Here is a 17,933-nt window from a genome sequence, read left to right as displayed (position 1 = left end):
GTCAGCGTCGGCCCGAAGAACAGAAGAGAGGCATGGCCTGAAGAATGTGCAGCGCAGCTTGGAGGAAAACGAAGAAGATCGTCAGCCCCTGCCGCCTATGGGACTCCTCTTCCGCGAGGGCTGAAAGTGAAGTAGGTTGCTGCTGCCTTTAGGGTTGGACTTGGAGGAGGCTGTTGCTGCCGCTAGTTCGGGGGGGGGGGGGGGAGTGAGTGAATCAGCAAGCATGTGTGTTTGAGAACCTATGTGTGTGTGTGAGATAGCATGTACGTGAAAGATTGAGAGCAGGTTTTGGTGAGGGAGTATGTGATTGAGAGCCTGTGTGTAAATGAGAGAAAGAGAGAGAGCATGTGTGTCTTTGTGTGATTGAGAGCTGGTTTAGGTGACAGAGCATGTGAGTATGTGATTGAGAGCCTGTGAGAAAGATAGAGCATATGTGTCTGTGTGTGACTGAGAGCTGGTTTAAGTGAGAGAGCATGTGAGTATGTGATTGAGAGCCTGTGTGTAAATGAGAGAAAGAGTGAGCATGTGTGTCTTTGTGTGATTGAAAGCTGGTTTAGGTGAGGGAGCCTGTGTGAATGAGAGAGAGCATGTTTATAAGCATGTGAATGAGAGTCTGTGTGAGAGAAAGAAAGAGCATGTGTCTGTGTGTGATTGAAAGCTGGTTTAGGTGAGGGAGTCTGTGTGAATGAGAGAGAGAGCATGTTTGTAAGCATGTGAAAGAGTCTGTGTGTGAGAGAAAAAGACAGCATGTATGTGTGTGATTGAAAGCCTGTGTGTGTAAGCGTGAAAAGATAGACATCATGTGTGTAAATGTGTAATTAAGAGCCTATATAAGTGAGAGAGAAAAAGCATGTATATATGTGAGCGATTGAGAGCCAGTGTGTGAGAGAGAGAAAGGAGAAAGTTGCAAGCAAACCATCCCTCCTCCTGCTAATTCAAAACAATTTCAGGGCACCTGGATATCAAACGTTCTCAAGTATACAGAGCAAAACATTTTTGTATCCTTATTATTTTTCATTACTGGGTCTTTGTGTCTGTTATTTTGAAATATTTTATTGGTAGCTAGACTTTTTATATGATTTTTTAATTATTGGATATTCCATTCATCAGCTGTTTTGAAATAATCTGTTCTTTTTGTTAATATGGTTTTACTGCTACTGATTTTATATTTCTTGATTTGTTTTATAAGGACTGGTGATGTTTCTTTTTTTCCTTTGTTACACTGCCTTTATTTTGAATTTTTCTATACCGGCGTTCATGTGGCAGACACATATCACGTCGGTTTACATTGAAACAGTTGTTGAATAATAGCATTACATGGAACAAGGGTTTTGCAACTGGGGGTGCATACCATCTGAAACATTCAAGAGTCGCAAAAACATTAAATTGAGATTACATTAAACTGAAAATAAAATTGAAATACAAACAAAAAAATTTAACACTAGATTGAAAAATAACATTAAGAATTAAAAAGGTTAACTGTTAATAATGATAGTTAGGTGTCAATCACTATAATTAACCGAAGGAGGGGGTGCATTATGGAGTGCTGTCAAAAGGATATTTTACAGAAGGAGAAGGAGAAGTGCTGTCCAAAGGATATTTTACAGAAGGAGAAAAGATCGGCGGGTTATGTAAATGCTTGGCTGAATACCCACGTTTAGAGGTTTGTTTTTTTTTTAAGGTCTGTGTGCAAGGTTCTTGGCGGAGGTCCGGGGGGAGAGCATTCCATTGTGGGGGACCAGCTGTAGATAGGGTGCATTTCCTTAACAAGGTCTTGGCTGGGGGGGCATAGAGTGTACCTTTGTAGAAACATCTAACTGGTCTAGAGGAAGAGTGGGGCTGAAGAGGGATACTTAGATCAAGTGGTGAGAGATTGTGAAAGGCTTTGTGGATGATTGTTCGGACTTTATATAGAATTCTGAATTTGATAGGTAACCAATGGAGGTTCCGGAGGATAGGAGTAATGTGCTCTCTTTTGTTAGTGTTGGACAGAATCCTGGCGGCCGAGTTCTGTACATACAGAGACTCTGGCTTGTTGCAGTTTCCAATTCAGTTTTGTCTGCATGCTTCTAGTTATGCGTTTTGGTTTCTTTATTCTTTGTAAGGTGAGGGTCTGCACATGTGACTCAGGTGAGGTTTTCTGCTGGCGTGTAGTTTCTGTGTAGGGCTCTAAAACAGCCTGGCTTGGTCCGTTTTCCTAATAGGAGATGTATTGGTGTAATATTTTCAGTGTTGCCTTTTCTTAGGTAAGGTGGTTACTGTTTAAGTGCTGGAAATTGGTGCTGTTTTGGTGTGGGATGTTTACTATTTATGCAATTTCTGTTCAGACAGAATATGTATCTTTCCTTGTGTCATTCTTAACAATAAAAATAATACTGGACCTTTATTTTTTATTTCCGCTGTGAATTGTATTGAGCAGTGTATCACACATGTGAGCATGGTCTGTCAGGTGTGTCAAGATGGGGAAAAAGGTTGCGAACCACTGCATTAAAGAGTCAACGTGGACAGGAAGGGGCCAGACAGGTCGCCGTAGGATTCCATCCCCACGGTGGCAGAAGTAGGACTTTGGCTGTGCCTAATGAAAAAGCCCTGTGTTTGTGTGTGTGGGTGAGAATGGGAGCCTGGGTGGGCGTCTCTATGTGCATAAGAATGGGAGCCTGGGCGGGGGGGGGGGGGGGGTGAGAGAGTGAGAGCTTGTGTGTTAGGGAGTCTGTGAGAGAAAGCGTGTGTGTGTGTGTGTGTGTGTGTGTGTGTGTGTGTGTTTGAGGGAGGAAAGGAAGAAGACAGTAGGAGAAGAGAGACACTGAAAAGGATTAGGGAAATGACTGACAAGGTAAAAATGGGAAAAAGAGACCAGGACCAACTGATTAGAAAAGTACAAACATCAGACAACAAAAGTAAAAAAAAAAAAAAAAAATTATTTTGGGATTTTAGCAATTGGACTATGCCATCTTTGGGATTGTGCATAGTATTCCACAGTATTCCACTGTTCAGAGTCTAGTTTCTCGGGCTTTCTATTTTGGTTTTGTCTGCGTGTTTCTGTTTCTAATTTGTAGTCTCTTATTTCTATATTAGGTAAGGGTTGGTCTCTGTTTTGCCTGTGTATGTGTGTGACTGAAGTGCAGTATTTCTGCTAGCGTGTAGTTTCTTTGTAGTAGTCCAGCTTGTTCTGTAACTCTGATAGGTGATATATTAATGTTCTAGGGTCTGGTTTAGTATTTGCATTGCTACTTTTTCATAAGGTTGCTGTTATTTGAATCCTGAGAGTCAGTACTGCGACTGTATGGTGTATCAAGGTTCTAGATGTCTCTTTGCAGGAGTTTGTATTACTTCACAAAATAGCAGTGGAGGGATTATTTTGCTGAGGTGACACCAGAATTTGAATATTCTTTTTTACATGTTAACATAAGAACATGCCATACTGGGTCAGACCAAGGGTCCATCAAGCCCAGCATCCTGTCTCCAACAGTGGCTAATCCAGGCCATAAGAACCTGAAAAGTTCCCAAAAACTAACCCCCTCATTTATCAAAATGCGCTAAGGCGTTTTCGCATGCGTTAAGGGCTTATCGCATGTGAAAACGTCTTTAACGCATGCGATAGCACCATATTGTATGGTGCGATGCAAATTAGAAAAACAAGAGGAGTTAGGGACAGGGACTGGGCTGGGTTTGCTGGTCTGCGAAGTGCTATCGCGCAGACTTAACGTCTATTTTAACTACACCTTTTTTATTAGCGTTAAGCTGTGCGATAGCTTGCGTTATGGGGCGGTAAGGTTTTATCGCATTGTGCGAATGCTCCCGAAAGACCTGTTTTAGTAGATTTGATGCTCCCAGAGCACCAGCCTAGCCATCCGGGGGGAGGAGAGAGAGCCTAGCCATAGTGTCCTCTCCATAGACAGATATTTGTATTCCTATGGTAGGCCCACCTAGTAACTTGAGGTGAGGTTTAGGTATTAGTGTAGGGGGTTAGGGGCCACTTTGACATGCAACGTGAGACGTACGAACAGAACAGTGGTCTCTTGTGAAGATTTGATGGCCTTCGGAGTGAGGAAACTCACCCAAAGATGAGATTTGTGCAGTGTTCTCTCCACCTAGCTTGATGTAACAGATGTTCTCTCCACCTAGCTTGTAACATCAAGCTAGGTGGAGAGAACACTGCACAAATCTCATCTTTGGGTGAGTTTCCTCACTCCGAAGGCCATCAAATCTTCACAAGAGACCACTGTTCTGTTCGTACGTCTCACGTTGCATGTCAAAGTGGCCCCTAACCCCCTACACTAATACCTAAACCTCACCTCAAGTTACTAGGTGGGCCTACCATAGGAATACAAATACCTGTCTATGGAGAGGACACTATGGCTAGTCTTTCTCTCTCTCTCTCTCAATATAACAGGTCTGGCACTTATCGCAAAGACTGAAGGTGTTATTGCAATTTGCGCTAACCTAGCTCTTCGCATAGGTAATTAGCGCAAATTGTGATAAACTGTATATTAGCATAAAACACGCCCCTTTTGCTATCGCATGCGATCCTTACCGTATTTTGATAAATCTAGGTCTAAGTCTATCCCATGTTACTGCTGCTAGAAATAGCAGTGGCTATTTTCTAAGTCAGCTTAATTAATAGCAGGTAATGAACTTCTTCTCCAAGAACTTATCCAATCCTTTTTTAAACACAGCTATACTAACTGCACTAACCACATCCTCTGGCAACATATTCCAGAGTTTAATTGTGTGTTGAGTGAAAAAGAACTTTCTCCGATTAGTTTTAAATGTGCCACATGCTAACTTCATGGAGTGCCCCCTAGCCCTGCTATTATCCGAAAGAGTAAATAACCGATTCACTTTTACCCGTTCTAGACCTCTCATGATTTTAAACACCTCTATCATATCCCCCCTCAGCCGTCTCCTTTCCAAACTGAACAGTCCTAATCTCTTTAGTCTTTCCTCACAGGGGAGCTGTTCCATGTGAATTGTCCTAGCTATGTTCTGCACCTGTTCTGATGTTAAATGCTATTTTATTGTAGTTATGATGATTTCTGGCTTTCTGCAAAGAGGATTCATGAAACAATACATTAATTTTTGTTTTATTACATGATTGGATCTGATTGTTTTCTTTGCTTTTTACATGATATACTTGTGCATTTATAAACTGCAAAAAATATAAAATTAATACAGATTAATAAGGAATTTTTAATGCTAGTAAGTGCTGGAAATAATTGAGGTAAAATATTTTAAAGTTTCTTGCATGATGCATAATTGCTGTTGCAAACAACTTAGAAAGCCATTGTAGGGTGCAGTATATGGCATTTATCAATAAGAATACAACTAGTAGGTCTCACACCTATATGCCTATAGCCCACCCATGTTAACCTTATGCCCACCCAAAAAATCAATTCTGGCTACGCCACTGCATAAAAGGCATTCTGTACTTGTGTCACTTGAGAGAGTGTATGTCTCTGCCTCACAGGTCTTATTCTACCATGGAGAAGCACCATCACTAGTTTACAAGAAATTGGATGGGGGTGGAGTAGTTGATCACAAATATAGCAAGAATAATGCATTGCTACTGATTTTGCCATGATCTTTATCCTCTTACTATATATATATTTCAAAGCTTCTTTAATTCTTTTTAGGCTTTTAGACTGTCCAATTTAATTAAAAGTACTCCTGGTGCACTTACAGCCAAGTGATGATCTCAGCCACTCGGGGTCCTTTTTTCGACTGTGAAGAGAGTGTCCTTGGTACATATTTAAATTCTTCCTAATTGTAATTGCACAGAAAAATATGGACATATATTGGTCACTTGGTAACAGACACAAACAATTGTTGAATTAGCACAAGTTTGTAACTTGTGAGCAGTAGGTGCCATCGTCAAGACTTCAACACAGGCTGTATAATAAGATGAAGATTGTGGCAGGATCAGTGGCAAAATCTGATTCTTGCTATATTTTTTTGTGATTTTTACCTCTATTTCTAAAGACTGCATATCAGCTACTTTTTAAAAACAAAAATGTACTACTCCCCCAGCCTTCCTGCCCCCAAACCTTCCATGGACAATTATATCCACCTACAAAGTGTTAATCTATTGATTATTTAGATTTCCCAAGGCAAGTCCTTAAGAGTTAAGTCTAAATGTTCTTCAGCCATTTCAGAGCCAAGCATATGGTAAATAAATGTGAGATACTCTCAACTTTAGATTAAAAAAAAAAGATTGAATTATGAACGTATACAAAAGTTGTGCAAATGAACAGTAGCCAGCATTGAAGCCTTGACAATTGCCACTACTTCTGTCTTGTGCCAATTCAGTCTCTTTTTGTCTTTTGAGGACTATTGCAAAAATATCCTTTTTTCTATTATGGAAAAGCAAGCAGGAGGACTTTCATTATATTTAGTTATACTGCTGCATACTATTTTTTGCTATTCTGTGTTATATGGTATGTGGTATATACTTAGTTATTTTAAGTATGTATGGTATATTCTGCAAACCGTTGTGATGTTATGAGCTCCGGTATTTAAAACATTTTTTTAAAAAACCTCTAATAAATAAATACAAAGGAGATTGAACCTGGCACACAGAAATAACCACAGACCAGTTTGATGATATATGGTAGCTGTGTGCTATGGCAGTCATTTAGTTGGACCCACCAGTTGATTTTTAGGAGAACATTTTTTTTGTTTTTCATAAATCTTTATATTTATTGTATTGTGATTTAAGACTTGTAATATGAAATGCATGTATGGCTGTAATTACTTTAGCTACAGAGATTTTTTTTTATCCAGCATTGAAGTTCTTTACCCACAAGCCAAAATATTGATTGTCTGTTGAAGTTCTAAGATGTTTTCTTACAATTTAGTTAAGATGAATTTAGATTGAACATATCTCTAGTGATCCTTTTCTAGTGATTTGTCCTTAGTTTTATCCTAACTGGGTAGCCTCTAAGGACAAATATTTGGATTGGGCCCTGTTAAATATAAAATAGTTTTCCCACAGGTGTTTTCCTAAGTGAATTGCATTCAGTGTGTCAGTATTTTTGTCTGTTTTATGAATGGCACTCATAAAATCATCCTTACAGGATGAAAGCAGTGATGATGGAGGCCTTGATGATGATTTTACTTCAGAATTAGGAAAGTGGCATTTAAAATCAACTATCTGTAAACAGTAAGTATAATTTTATATGCTACAATGGACTTTTAAAAATAATTTGTACTTACCAAGTAAGACTTAAGCATCAAAGGAAAAGGATAACAATGTAATATTAATATGCAGACTGAAGTACGTTATACTTCATTAGCTGTCATTATTTTAGTAGAAGTGGTAAGAATGAAATACTTCATGCAAATAATATTTGACAATTTAATATTTGCAACCACATTACAGGAAAAGAAATAAGAGTCTAAAATACTTAACATATTGAATGAACATTCTAGTGCTACTATTTAGTGCTACTGTACAGATATACTCTCTACAGGGTTTATATAGATTTCTTCTTTCTCATGTGCAATAACAAATGCTTCCTTTTCTTCATTTCAGCCACCTCTACTGATTAAAAAGCTACTTTAAAAATTTAGGATCTTCAGGATATTTACATGAGGCTGCTATATAACTTATATATTATAACTTCTCAGTTTACTGGTTAAAATCCATTGAGTGCTGTGTACTAATGACTGGATTTAGCATGATTCTTTCAGGAGCTATTACATAATGGCTTCTTATCCTAAGGGATCAGCTCCTGAAAGAATCATCCAGAGTTTTGCATTCTGTTCAATTAGGAGGTCATTTTCAAAGGAGTTATATGATATATAACATCCTATTGTAGCAATTTTCAAAAGCCATTTACTCAAGTAAAGTGTTACTTATGCGAGTGAATGCTATGGACAATTCAAGGCATGTATTGTAGCAATATTCAAAAGCCTACTTACTCGAGTAAAACCAAGTTTACACATGTAAATGCTTTTAAAAATCCAGCCCTTAATTTGTTGCTTTTAATATTGAACTAATTTAAGGTGGCATAGTTCTTTATTTTATTTTTTTTTAATTACAACTACTACTTATTTCTGTAGCACTACTAGACATATGCAGGGCTGTACAGATAAACATGAGAAGTCCTCAAAGGATCTTACAGTCAAATCAAAAGACATACGGAAAAAAAATAAGATACTTTAGAAAGTGTGTTTATTATAGAAAATGGTTAAAATTGACATGGCTTTATCATGGAGCACCATGATTTGATTTAAAGCAGATTCTGAAAGAAGAGGTTTGTGGTCAGAGAGGGAACAATCAATTTTCAATTCAGGAAGTCTGTTACCAACTCTCTGAGCTGCCTCCCCTGCCTGACATCAATAAAGGCCAGGCTCAAAATGTCTCCTTTGTCATGCTAACATGTGCGACATTGAGCCAGCCTTTGATGATGATGATGTCAGTCTGTGGGAGGTAGTTCAGAGTGTTGGCAGCACAGAGCAGGAGCAGAGCTTTACTTTACTGGCAACTGATGCCAGTGGTTAGGAACAGTTCATGGCAATCTGGATGAGTAACTAGAAGAAGGGAGTAAGAAGAGAGGGTAGAAGTGTTTTATGAGAGGAGAAAGTCTACGTGTTCCCTGCTCCCCTCCAGCACTTCTCCACTAATCCATGACAATCTCAGGGTGATTGAAAATCAAAAGTTCCCAGGTGTTACTTCAAAATGTTTTTGGCAGTGAAAGGTGTTTGTATGGCTGTTACTTAGGTGACACCAGTCACCCTGAGATTGTCATGGATTAGTGGAGAAGTGCTGGAGAGGAGCAGGGAACACGTAGACTTTCTCCTCTCATGAAACACTTCTACCCTCTCTTCTTACTCCCTTCTTCTAGTTACTCATTCCCCCCTTCCCTCTGTCACTCACCCACTCTGTCCCACTCAATCCTTCCCTTCTGTCACTGACACCTCCCTCCCACTCACTCCCTCCATCTCAAGTGCGTTCACACACACTCACACTCACACAGTTTTCTCACAGGACAAGCAGGATGGTAGTCCTCACATTTGGGTGACATCATCTGGATGGAGCCCAATCACGGAACACTTTTGTCAAAGTTTCTAGAACTTTGACTGGCACCTACTGGGCAAGCCCAGCATGGCACCAACCCTGCATCCAGCAGGGGTCCCCCTTCAGTCTTTTTTCCGTGCAGCAGTAGCCATGCGGGTTAAGGAGCTTTCTAGAGATTCCTGACAGGAATTTTCCTCACGAAACTTATTTCCAAAATTTCAAAAAGATTCTACCCCATAGGGGTCGCCCTATCTATTCTGAAGTCCGCGGTCGTAAGGTAAGGATTTACCCTCATTTGCGGTCGATGCCTGTCGAGTTTTCCCTTCGGGGCCTACTGGCCATCAACCGCACCGAGGCTAAATTTTTGTCGAAGCCATGGTGTTGGGTTTTCGTCGGTGCCCCGATTGTCCTCTGACAATGTCCATCACAGACCCATATAGGGTTTGCGTGTTGTGTTTGGGGTTGGACCACGACGTCTTAACTTGCACCAAATGTGCCCAAATGACACCGAAGGGCTGTAAGGCCCGCTCAGAGAAGATGGAGTTTTTTTCAGGCAAAGCCACCGACTCCATCGAGCGCTTCAACATCGTCTGAGCTGGTGCCATCGACCTCTCGCCAGCAGCGGGACACCGGTGCTGTCCACCCGGCACCAACTACTCCGAAGGTATCCACTTCTTCCTCTTTGGCTCCGGAGAAGGACCGAGTAGAACATTGTGAAAAGCGTCGACAGCGTCATCGGAAGGCTCCATCTGCTGATCCAGGCCCAGCATCGGCGTCGACAGCCACCAACAAAGAAATCCTGTCCAGAGAAGGTCCCATCTTCCTCTGCGACTGGGTCACCGAGGCGTTCCTCACCTTCATTGGTACTGGGAGCCACAACTCCACTTTCACTGATGGACCCTCCGGCTCCGCCAGTGCTGCCTCCTACTCCAGAGCTGGGGTTCCACGCCCCAGGCTTTCGCAAGAAATTGGATTGGATGATCCAAGAGGCTTATCAGAAAGGCACTGCAGGGCTTCCAGCCTCCATAGACGCTGGCACCGATGCAACCCCAGTCGCCGACCCGATTCCCACGGCGCTCGCACCGCTACTTGGCAGGCTGGATGCGTTGATCGGTGCCCTTCCACCGGTAGAACCGAGGATACCGGTATGTCAAACGCCTTCCACCCCGATTCCCTTGTCATCAGACGATGAGGAAACACCGAGGCCGGAACCTATGCCCGGCCGACTGGGACCTTGCCACCGACTCGCCCATCGATGTCACAGATACTATCGATACCGCATCATCTTCAATCGGTGCCTCTTCCGATGCCATCAGTGCCTAGGCCTGATCCTGCAGGAGTAGCACCATTACTTCCCTCTGGAGATCCTATGGGAGCAGGTGATCAGCCCTACGATACTTGGACCAATGATTCTTCCCAGGATTCTGATGATCTACCTTCAGAGCCTTCTCCCCCTGAGGAGAGAAGATGTTCTCCTCCAGAGGACCTGTCCTTTATTAATTTTATAAAGAAAATGTCTGAAGCCATACTATTCCAACTTCAGATGGAAGAGGACTCCAGACACAAGATGCTGGAAGTGCTCCAATTCGTAGATGCACCCAAGGAGATCATGTCCATACCTGTTCATGAAGTCCTCCTGGACTTGCTGAAGAGGAATTGGGAGCATCCAGACTCTGTACCACCGGTGAATCGAAAAACAGATGCCACCTACCTGGTACAGACAGCCCCTAGTTTCCACAAACCACAGCTGGATCACCATTCTGTGGTTGTAGAGTCAGCCCAGAAAAAGGCACAACGTTCTAAGCCTCATTCTTCCATACCTCCAGGGAAAGAACAGAGGTCCCTGGATGCATTTGGCCGTCATGTTTTCCATGGCTCAATGCTTATTTCTCGCATTGCTTCATACCAGTTATACATGTCCCAGTATAACAGGGACCTATTTAAAAAGATCCAGGAATTTTCTGAGTCTTTACCCGACCAGCTTCAGGATCAACTCAATGCCCTGGCTCAGAAGGGTCTAGATGCTGGCAGGCATGAGGTCCAACTGCCTATGACATTTTTGACACTGCTTCTAGGGTGTCCGCAGCGGAGATTAGTGCACGAAGATGGGCCTGGCTGAAGTCTTTGACTTAAGACCAGAAGTACAGAACCAGTTGGCTGACCTCCCCTGCACTGGAGATAATCTCTTCGGGGACAAAATCCAGGAGACTGTAGCACAGCTCAAAGACCACCACGAGATGCCTACACCAGCTTTCGTCGCTGCCTTCTGATTTCCCATCCACCTCTAAAAGGACATTCCGAAGAGACTCTAAGAGGCTGTCCTTCAAGCCACGGAGATATTATCCTCCTGCTACTCGAGGTCGCCCCTCCAGACCTTACCAGAAGGGTCAGGCCAGACAATCCAGGCCTCATAAAACTCAGCCAGCTCCTCCACTGGGCCCAGCTGCTGGATTTTGACTCCTCACCGGCGAGCATAAGCCAACCTCCTCTACCGTCTGTACCTGTCAGCGGTCGGTTGTGCCACTTCACCAACATATGGCACACGATCACTTCAGATCAGTGGGTATTCACTGTACTGACTCAAGGTTACCACCTCAACTTCCTGACTGTACCGGCAGACTCCCCACCTCGGCTGACGTGGGGATCATCCGACCACTCCTCTCTTCTGGAGGAGGAGATTTCAACCCTCCTGAGGTCCCGGGCAATAGAACCAGTGCCCCTCTCCCAGGAGGGGCAGGGGTTCTATTCCCGGTATTTCCTCATTCCAAAAATGTCACGGGGCATTCATTCAATCCTGGACTTGCGTGCTTTAAACAAGTATCTACAGAAGGAAAAATTCAGGATGGTAACCTTGGGGGCTCTACTTCCTCTTCTGCAAAGAGGAGATTGGCTTTGCTCTCTGGATCTTCAGGACGTGTACACACACATCTCAAGCACTCCGTCTCACTGCAAATTCCTTCGATTCCTAGTTGGCCCCCGGCACTTCCAGTACCAGGTACTGCCGTTCAGCCTAGCATCCGCACCTCGAGTCTTTACCAAGTGCCTCGTAGTGGTTGCAGCCTACCTGAGGTGTCAACCCATGTCTACCCTTATCTTGACGATTGGTTGATAAGGGCTCCAACTCAAAGGGACGCGCTAGCCTCCTTACGTTTAACTCTCCATACATTGCTATCTCTCGTGTTTCTGATCAACTACCCCAAGTCCAGCCTAGTTCCATCTCAAGCCCTATCCTTCATAGGAGCCGACCTGGACACCGTGCAGGCGAAAGCATTCATCCCTCAGGATCGAGCTCATACACTCATGTCCCTAGCGCAATGCCTCCAGGATTGAGATTACACGACAGCTCGTCATTTCCTCATTTTTCTGGGTCACATGGCGTCCTCTGTACATGTCACTCCAATGGCACGCCTCGCCATGAGTCATGCAATGGACTCTGAAGTCCCAGTAGGCTCAGACTTATCATCCAATGTCCAGCATTGTCCACGTTACCAAGCAGCTCTGCCTGTCGCTGGCCTGGTGGATGCGGCTCTCCAGTCTCTTCAAGGCCTTCCCTTTCAAGTTCCATAACCTCAAATTATCCTGACAATGGACACCTCCAACCTAGGTTGGGGTGCTCAAGTCGATGGCCTGCAGACTCAGGGAACATGGTCTCCAGAGGAAACCAAACATCAGATAAATTTCCTGGAGCATCGTGCGATCAGATATGCCCTCAGAGTCTTTCAAGATTGCCTCTCAAACAAGACCATCCTGATTCAAGCTGACAACCAGGTGGCGATGTGGTACATCAACAAGCAAGGGGGAATGGGCTCCTACCTTCTGTGTCAGGAAGCTGCACAGATATGGGTGTGGGCTCTTTCCCACTCGATGTACCTCAGAGCGACCTACTTGGCGGGCATGGGCAATGTTCTGGCAGACAGGATGAGCCGGACCTTTCATCCGCAGGAATGGTCTCTCAACCCCACGGTAGCGGGCATAATCTTCCAACATTGGGGTTATCCACAAATAGACCTTTGTGCGTCCATCTACAACGCAAAGTAGAAAACTTCTGCTTGTTCAGTCGCAGCCGCCACTCACAGCCGAGGAACGCTTTCATCCTCTCGTGGTCCAGCGGTCTCCTCTACGCATACCCTCCACTTCCACTCATATCGAAGACTCTCATGAAGTTACGAAGGGACAAGGGCTTAATGATTCTGATAGCCCCTCACTGGCCACGCCAAGTCTGGTTCCCAATCCTCCGGGACCTATCAGTTCGCCGGGGCATTCCTCTAGGGGAGGATCCACTTCTGATAACTCAGAAAGACAGGTGCTTAAGTCACCCCAACCTCCAGGCCCTATCCCTGATGGCCTGGATGTTGAAAGATTAATACTCCAACCCCTTAACCTTGCGGAGTCGGTATCCTGAGTCCTGGTATCTTCACGAAAGCCCTTCCACAAGACGCTCTTATCGTTCTAAGTGGAAAAGGTTTACGGTCTGAAGCACGTCCATGTCCATAGACCCCTTCACTTGTTCCATCGCAAAGTTTCTAGACTATTTCTGGCATCTATCAGTCAGGCCTGAAAACTTCAGTTATAAGGGTGTATGTCAGTGCGGTAGCCGCTTTCCACAACAGCGTGGGAGATGTCTCTATTTTGACACAACCCTTAGTCACACGCTTCATGCGAGGTTTGCTCCACCTGAAACCTCCATTGCGCCCTCCGGCCCCTGCTTGGGATCTTAACATGGTCTTAGGGCGGCTCATGAAACCTCCGTTTGAGCCTCTCCACTCCTGCGATCTCCAATATCTCATCTGGGAAGTGATTTTTCTTCTCGCTATAACATCCGCTCGTAGAGCTAGTGAGTTACAGACATTAGTCACCTACCTGCCTTACACTAAAATTCTACATGACAGAGTGTTCCTCTGTACACACCCTAAATTTTTACCAAAGGTAGTTTCGGAATTTCATCTTAATCAATCCATCATCTTACCTACTTTCTTTCCAAGGCTCCATTCAAACCTAGGAGATCAGGCTCTACGTTCCCTGGACTGCAAACGTGCCCTAGCCTTTTATCTGGAGTGCACATCAGCCCACAGAAAGTCCACTCAATTATTTGTTTCTTTCGATAACATCAATTTGGAAAATCCAGTGGGAAAACAGACCCTTTCCTCCTGGTTGGTGGACTGTAGCTCCTTTTGCTACCAGCAAGCAGGCATTCCGCTACAAGACCGTGTAAAAGCACACTGTTAGGGCTGTGGCAACCTCAGTGGCACACCTGCGTTCGGTGCCTCTTATTGATATTTGTAAGGCTGCGACCTGAAGCTCTCTCCATACCTTCGGAGCGCATTATTGCTTAGATGAGGCTGGCAGACAAGATTCCATTTTTGGCCAGTCTATTCTACACAACTTTTTCTCAGCTTAACTACCCAACATCCTGCCAGCAACCTGTTCAGGGGTTTCAGGATGCCCTCCTACCCAAATTCACCCCTCCTGTTGTGCCTGATAAGAATATAAAAAATTGCCATGCTGGGTCAGATCAAGGGTCCGTCCATCAAGCCCAGCAACCTGTTTCCAACAGAAGCCAAACCAGGCCAAAAGAACCTGGCAATTACCCAAACACTAAGAAGATCCCATGCCACTGATGCAATTACTAGCAGTGGCTATTCCCTAAGTAAATTTCATGAATAGCCGTTAATGGACTTCTCTTTGGGTGCATTTGGTGCATTGCTCGGGCATCCTCAGCTCGCTACTCACCCATATGTGAGGACTACCATCCTGCTTGTCCTGTGAGAAAGCAGAGTTGCTTACCTGTAACAGGTGTTCTCACAGGACAGCAGAATGTTAGTCCTCACGAAACCCGGCCGCCACCCCGCGGAGTTGGTTTCGCTTGTGATTTATTTTATTTTTCACATGTGCTTCTTGCTATACACAAGACTGAAGGGGGACCCCTGCTGGACGCAGGGTTGGTGTCATGCTGGGCATGCCCAGTAGGTGCCAGTCAAAGTTCTAGAAACTTTGACAAAATTGTTCCGTGATTGGGCTCCATCCAGATGTCACCCATATGTGAGGACTAACATCCTGCTGTCCTGTGAGAACACCTGTTACAGGTAAGCAACTCTGCTTTCTTCCCTTCACTCTGTCACTCAACCTATCACTACCATGTGGGGTCTTTTCTTATTGGGGAGGGATGGGAACCCTCTAGGGTATCATCACAGAGTACTACTGTGGAAGGCCAATGCTAGCTTTTTGCTGCCCTATGCGAACAATTACCATGCTGGCCCCTCCTCATTCTGTGGGGGTTTTTTTTATGTTTAATTTGTATTTTTTCTAATCAGGGCCAGAATTAGGCACCCTAAATAAATCTTACAGCTTTGCATCTCCCCCCACCACAGCCCTCTCCACATACAATTTAAAATTATGCATTTATAATACAAGATTTTACATGAAAAAGGACACCCAAAGGACAGTCTTTTGAAGTAAAACTATCACAACAGCATGTATATTATGTTTACATGCATTGTTATGGCATCAACCAGGAAACCCTGCATAAAAAACAAAAAATTACTTGGAACATATGGTATTAGGATTATTGTAACCCAATTTGGATGTGGGCTTTGTCTTCAGAAAGCCATGAGCAAATTAATATACAATTACAATATAATAAACCTCCCATTCCAAAACAGCACTAACTGCCAGCATTCAAAAAGTAACAACCCCATGAATAGGCAGCACTGCAAATATTACACTAGGCCTTAAAACACAAATATACCACTTATTAAGTAGTATTTATTTATTTAGAAACATTTTTATACCGTCTTTTCACAAACAAAAAGTTGACCAAAACGGTTTACAAAGTAAATAGAACAAACCAAGCTGTTATAGATCCCTACACAGAAACTACACGCTAGCAAAATACCTCACTTTTGTCACACATGCAGAACACAGACAGACTCTCACTGAATGCAGAATAAAGCGACCATAAATAGAAACATGCAGACAAAAACTGAACTGGAAATTGCAGAAAGTCATACTTTGTATATAGTTCACCAATGAAGAAACAGAAATAGCACCATTCCTCAGAAAATATCAAGCAATAAAATCAAGAAATCTAAAGCATCAATTATAATGGTAAAACAAAACTAATAAAAAGAATTACTATATCAAAACAACTGATGAACTGAACAGCATCCAATAATTAAAAATGCATATGTTATTTTTTTACATTTCCCAAAGACCAATAAAATATTTCAAAACATCATACAGGTCAAATAACACCCAATTAATTAAAATCAATAAGAATAAAAAAAAATCACTCTCCATACCTGGGAACTTTTAACTTCCAGTCACCCTGAGATTGTCACGGATTAGTGAGATGGAGGGGAAGTGCACAAACTTTCTCCTTTCTCATATACATACATGTTCATTCTGATGCTCACACAGACACACACAAATACTCTTTCAAAATGCACACAGGCTCACAGATATACATACATGCTGGCACACTCCCTCTCTTTCAGACACACACACACAGGATCGTGGTCTCTCAGGTGTACACACACTGGCTCCCTCCCTCTTTCTTGGGCACACACATACATGCTAGATCCCTCTAAGGCACACAATGCACACCCGCACACACAATGGTTCCTTATCTCTCAAGCACATATACTGGCTCCCTGTCTCTCAAGTATACACACACACACAGGCTCTGTCTCTCTAGTACACAAATACACAGGCTCCCTGTTTCTCAAGTACACACACACTGGCTCCCTGTCTCTCAAGTACACACACACACCCTGGCTCCCTGTCTCTCAAGTACACACACACACTGGCTCCCTGTCTCTCAAGTACACACACACACTGGCTCCCTGTCTCTCAAGTAACACACACACACACACACTGGCTCCCTGTCTCTCAAGTAACACACACACACACACACACACACACACTGGCTCCCTGTCTCTCAAGTAACACACACACACACACACACTGGCTCCCTGTCTCTCAAGTAACACACACACACACACACACACTGGCTCCCTGTCTCTCAAGTAACACACACACACACACACACACACTGGCTCCCTGTCTCTCAAGTAACACACACACACACACACACACACTGGCTCCCTGTCTCTCAAGTAACACACACACACACACACACACACTGGCTCCCTGTCTCTCAAGTAACACACACACACACACACACTGGCTCCCTGTCTCTCAAGTAACACACACACACACACACTGGCTCCCTGTCTCTCAAGTAACACACACACACACACACACACTGGCTCCCTGTCTCTCAAGTAACACACACACACACACACACACTGGCTCCCTGTCTCTCAAGTAACACACACACACACACACACTGGCTCCCTGTCTCTCAAGTAACACACACACACACACTGGCTCCCTGTCTCTCAAGTAACACACACACACACACACTGGCTCCCTGTCTGTCAAGTACACACACACACATACACACTGGCTCCCTGTCTGTCAAGTACACACACACACACACACACTGGCTCCCTGTCTGTCAAGTACACACACACACACACACACACTGGCTCCCTGTCTGTCAAGTACACACACACACACACACTGGCTCCCTGTCTGTCAAGTACACACACACACACACACTGGCTCCCTGTCTGTCAAGTACACACACACACACACACACACGCTCCCTGTCTGTCAAGTACACACACACACACACACACACACGCTCCCTGTCTGTCAAGTACACACACACACACACACACACAGGCTCCCTGTCTGTCAAGTACACACACACACACACACACACAGGCTCCCTGTCTGTCAAGTACACACACACACACACACACACACACTGGCTCCCTGTCTGTCAAGTACACACACACACACACACACACACACTGGCTCCCTGTCTGTCAAGTACACGCACACACAC

At 43.9% G+C, this 17,933-nt stretch overlaps 1 protein-coding gene across 13 annotated transcripts in view; it reads left to right on the top strand.

Annotated features, from left to right (window-relative positions):
- SENP6 (SUMO specific peptidase 6) overlaps positions 1–17,933 on the top strand; it is a 448,534-nt gene that overhangs the window by 412,521 nt on the left and 18,080 nt on the right. For all 13 annotated transcript variants that reach the window (XM_029595592.1, XM_029595591.1, XM_029595594.1 and 10 more), the window contains one exon: positions 7,074–7,159. In XM_029595592.1, coding sequence (XP_029451452.1) covers positions 7,074–7,159 — 86 coding nt within the window. The remainder of the gene's footprint in view (positions 1–7,073; positions 7,160–17,933) is intronic.

This window comes from Rhinatrema bivittatum, chromosome 3 (genome assembly GCF_901001135.1).
Source record: "Rhinatrema bivittatum chromosome 3, aRhiBiv1.1, whole genome shotgun sequence".
Classification (NCBI taxonomy): domain Eukaryota; kingdom Metazoa; phylum Chordata; class Amphibia; order Gymnophiona; family Rhinatrematidae; genus Rhinatrema; species Rhinatrema bivittatum.
This window is presented reverse-complemented; position numbering and strand designations above follow the sequence as displayed.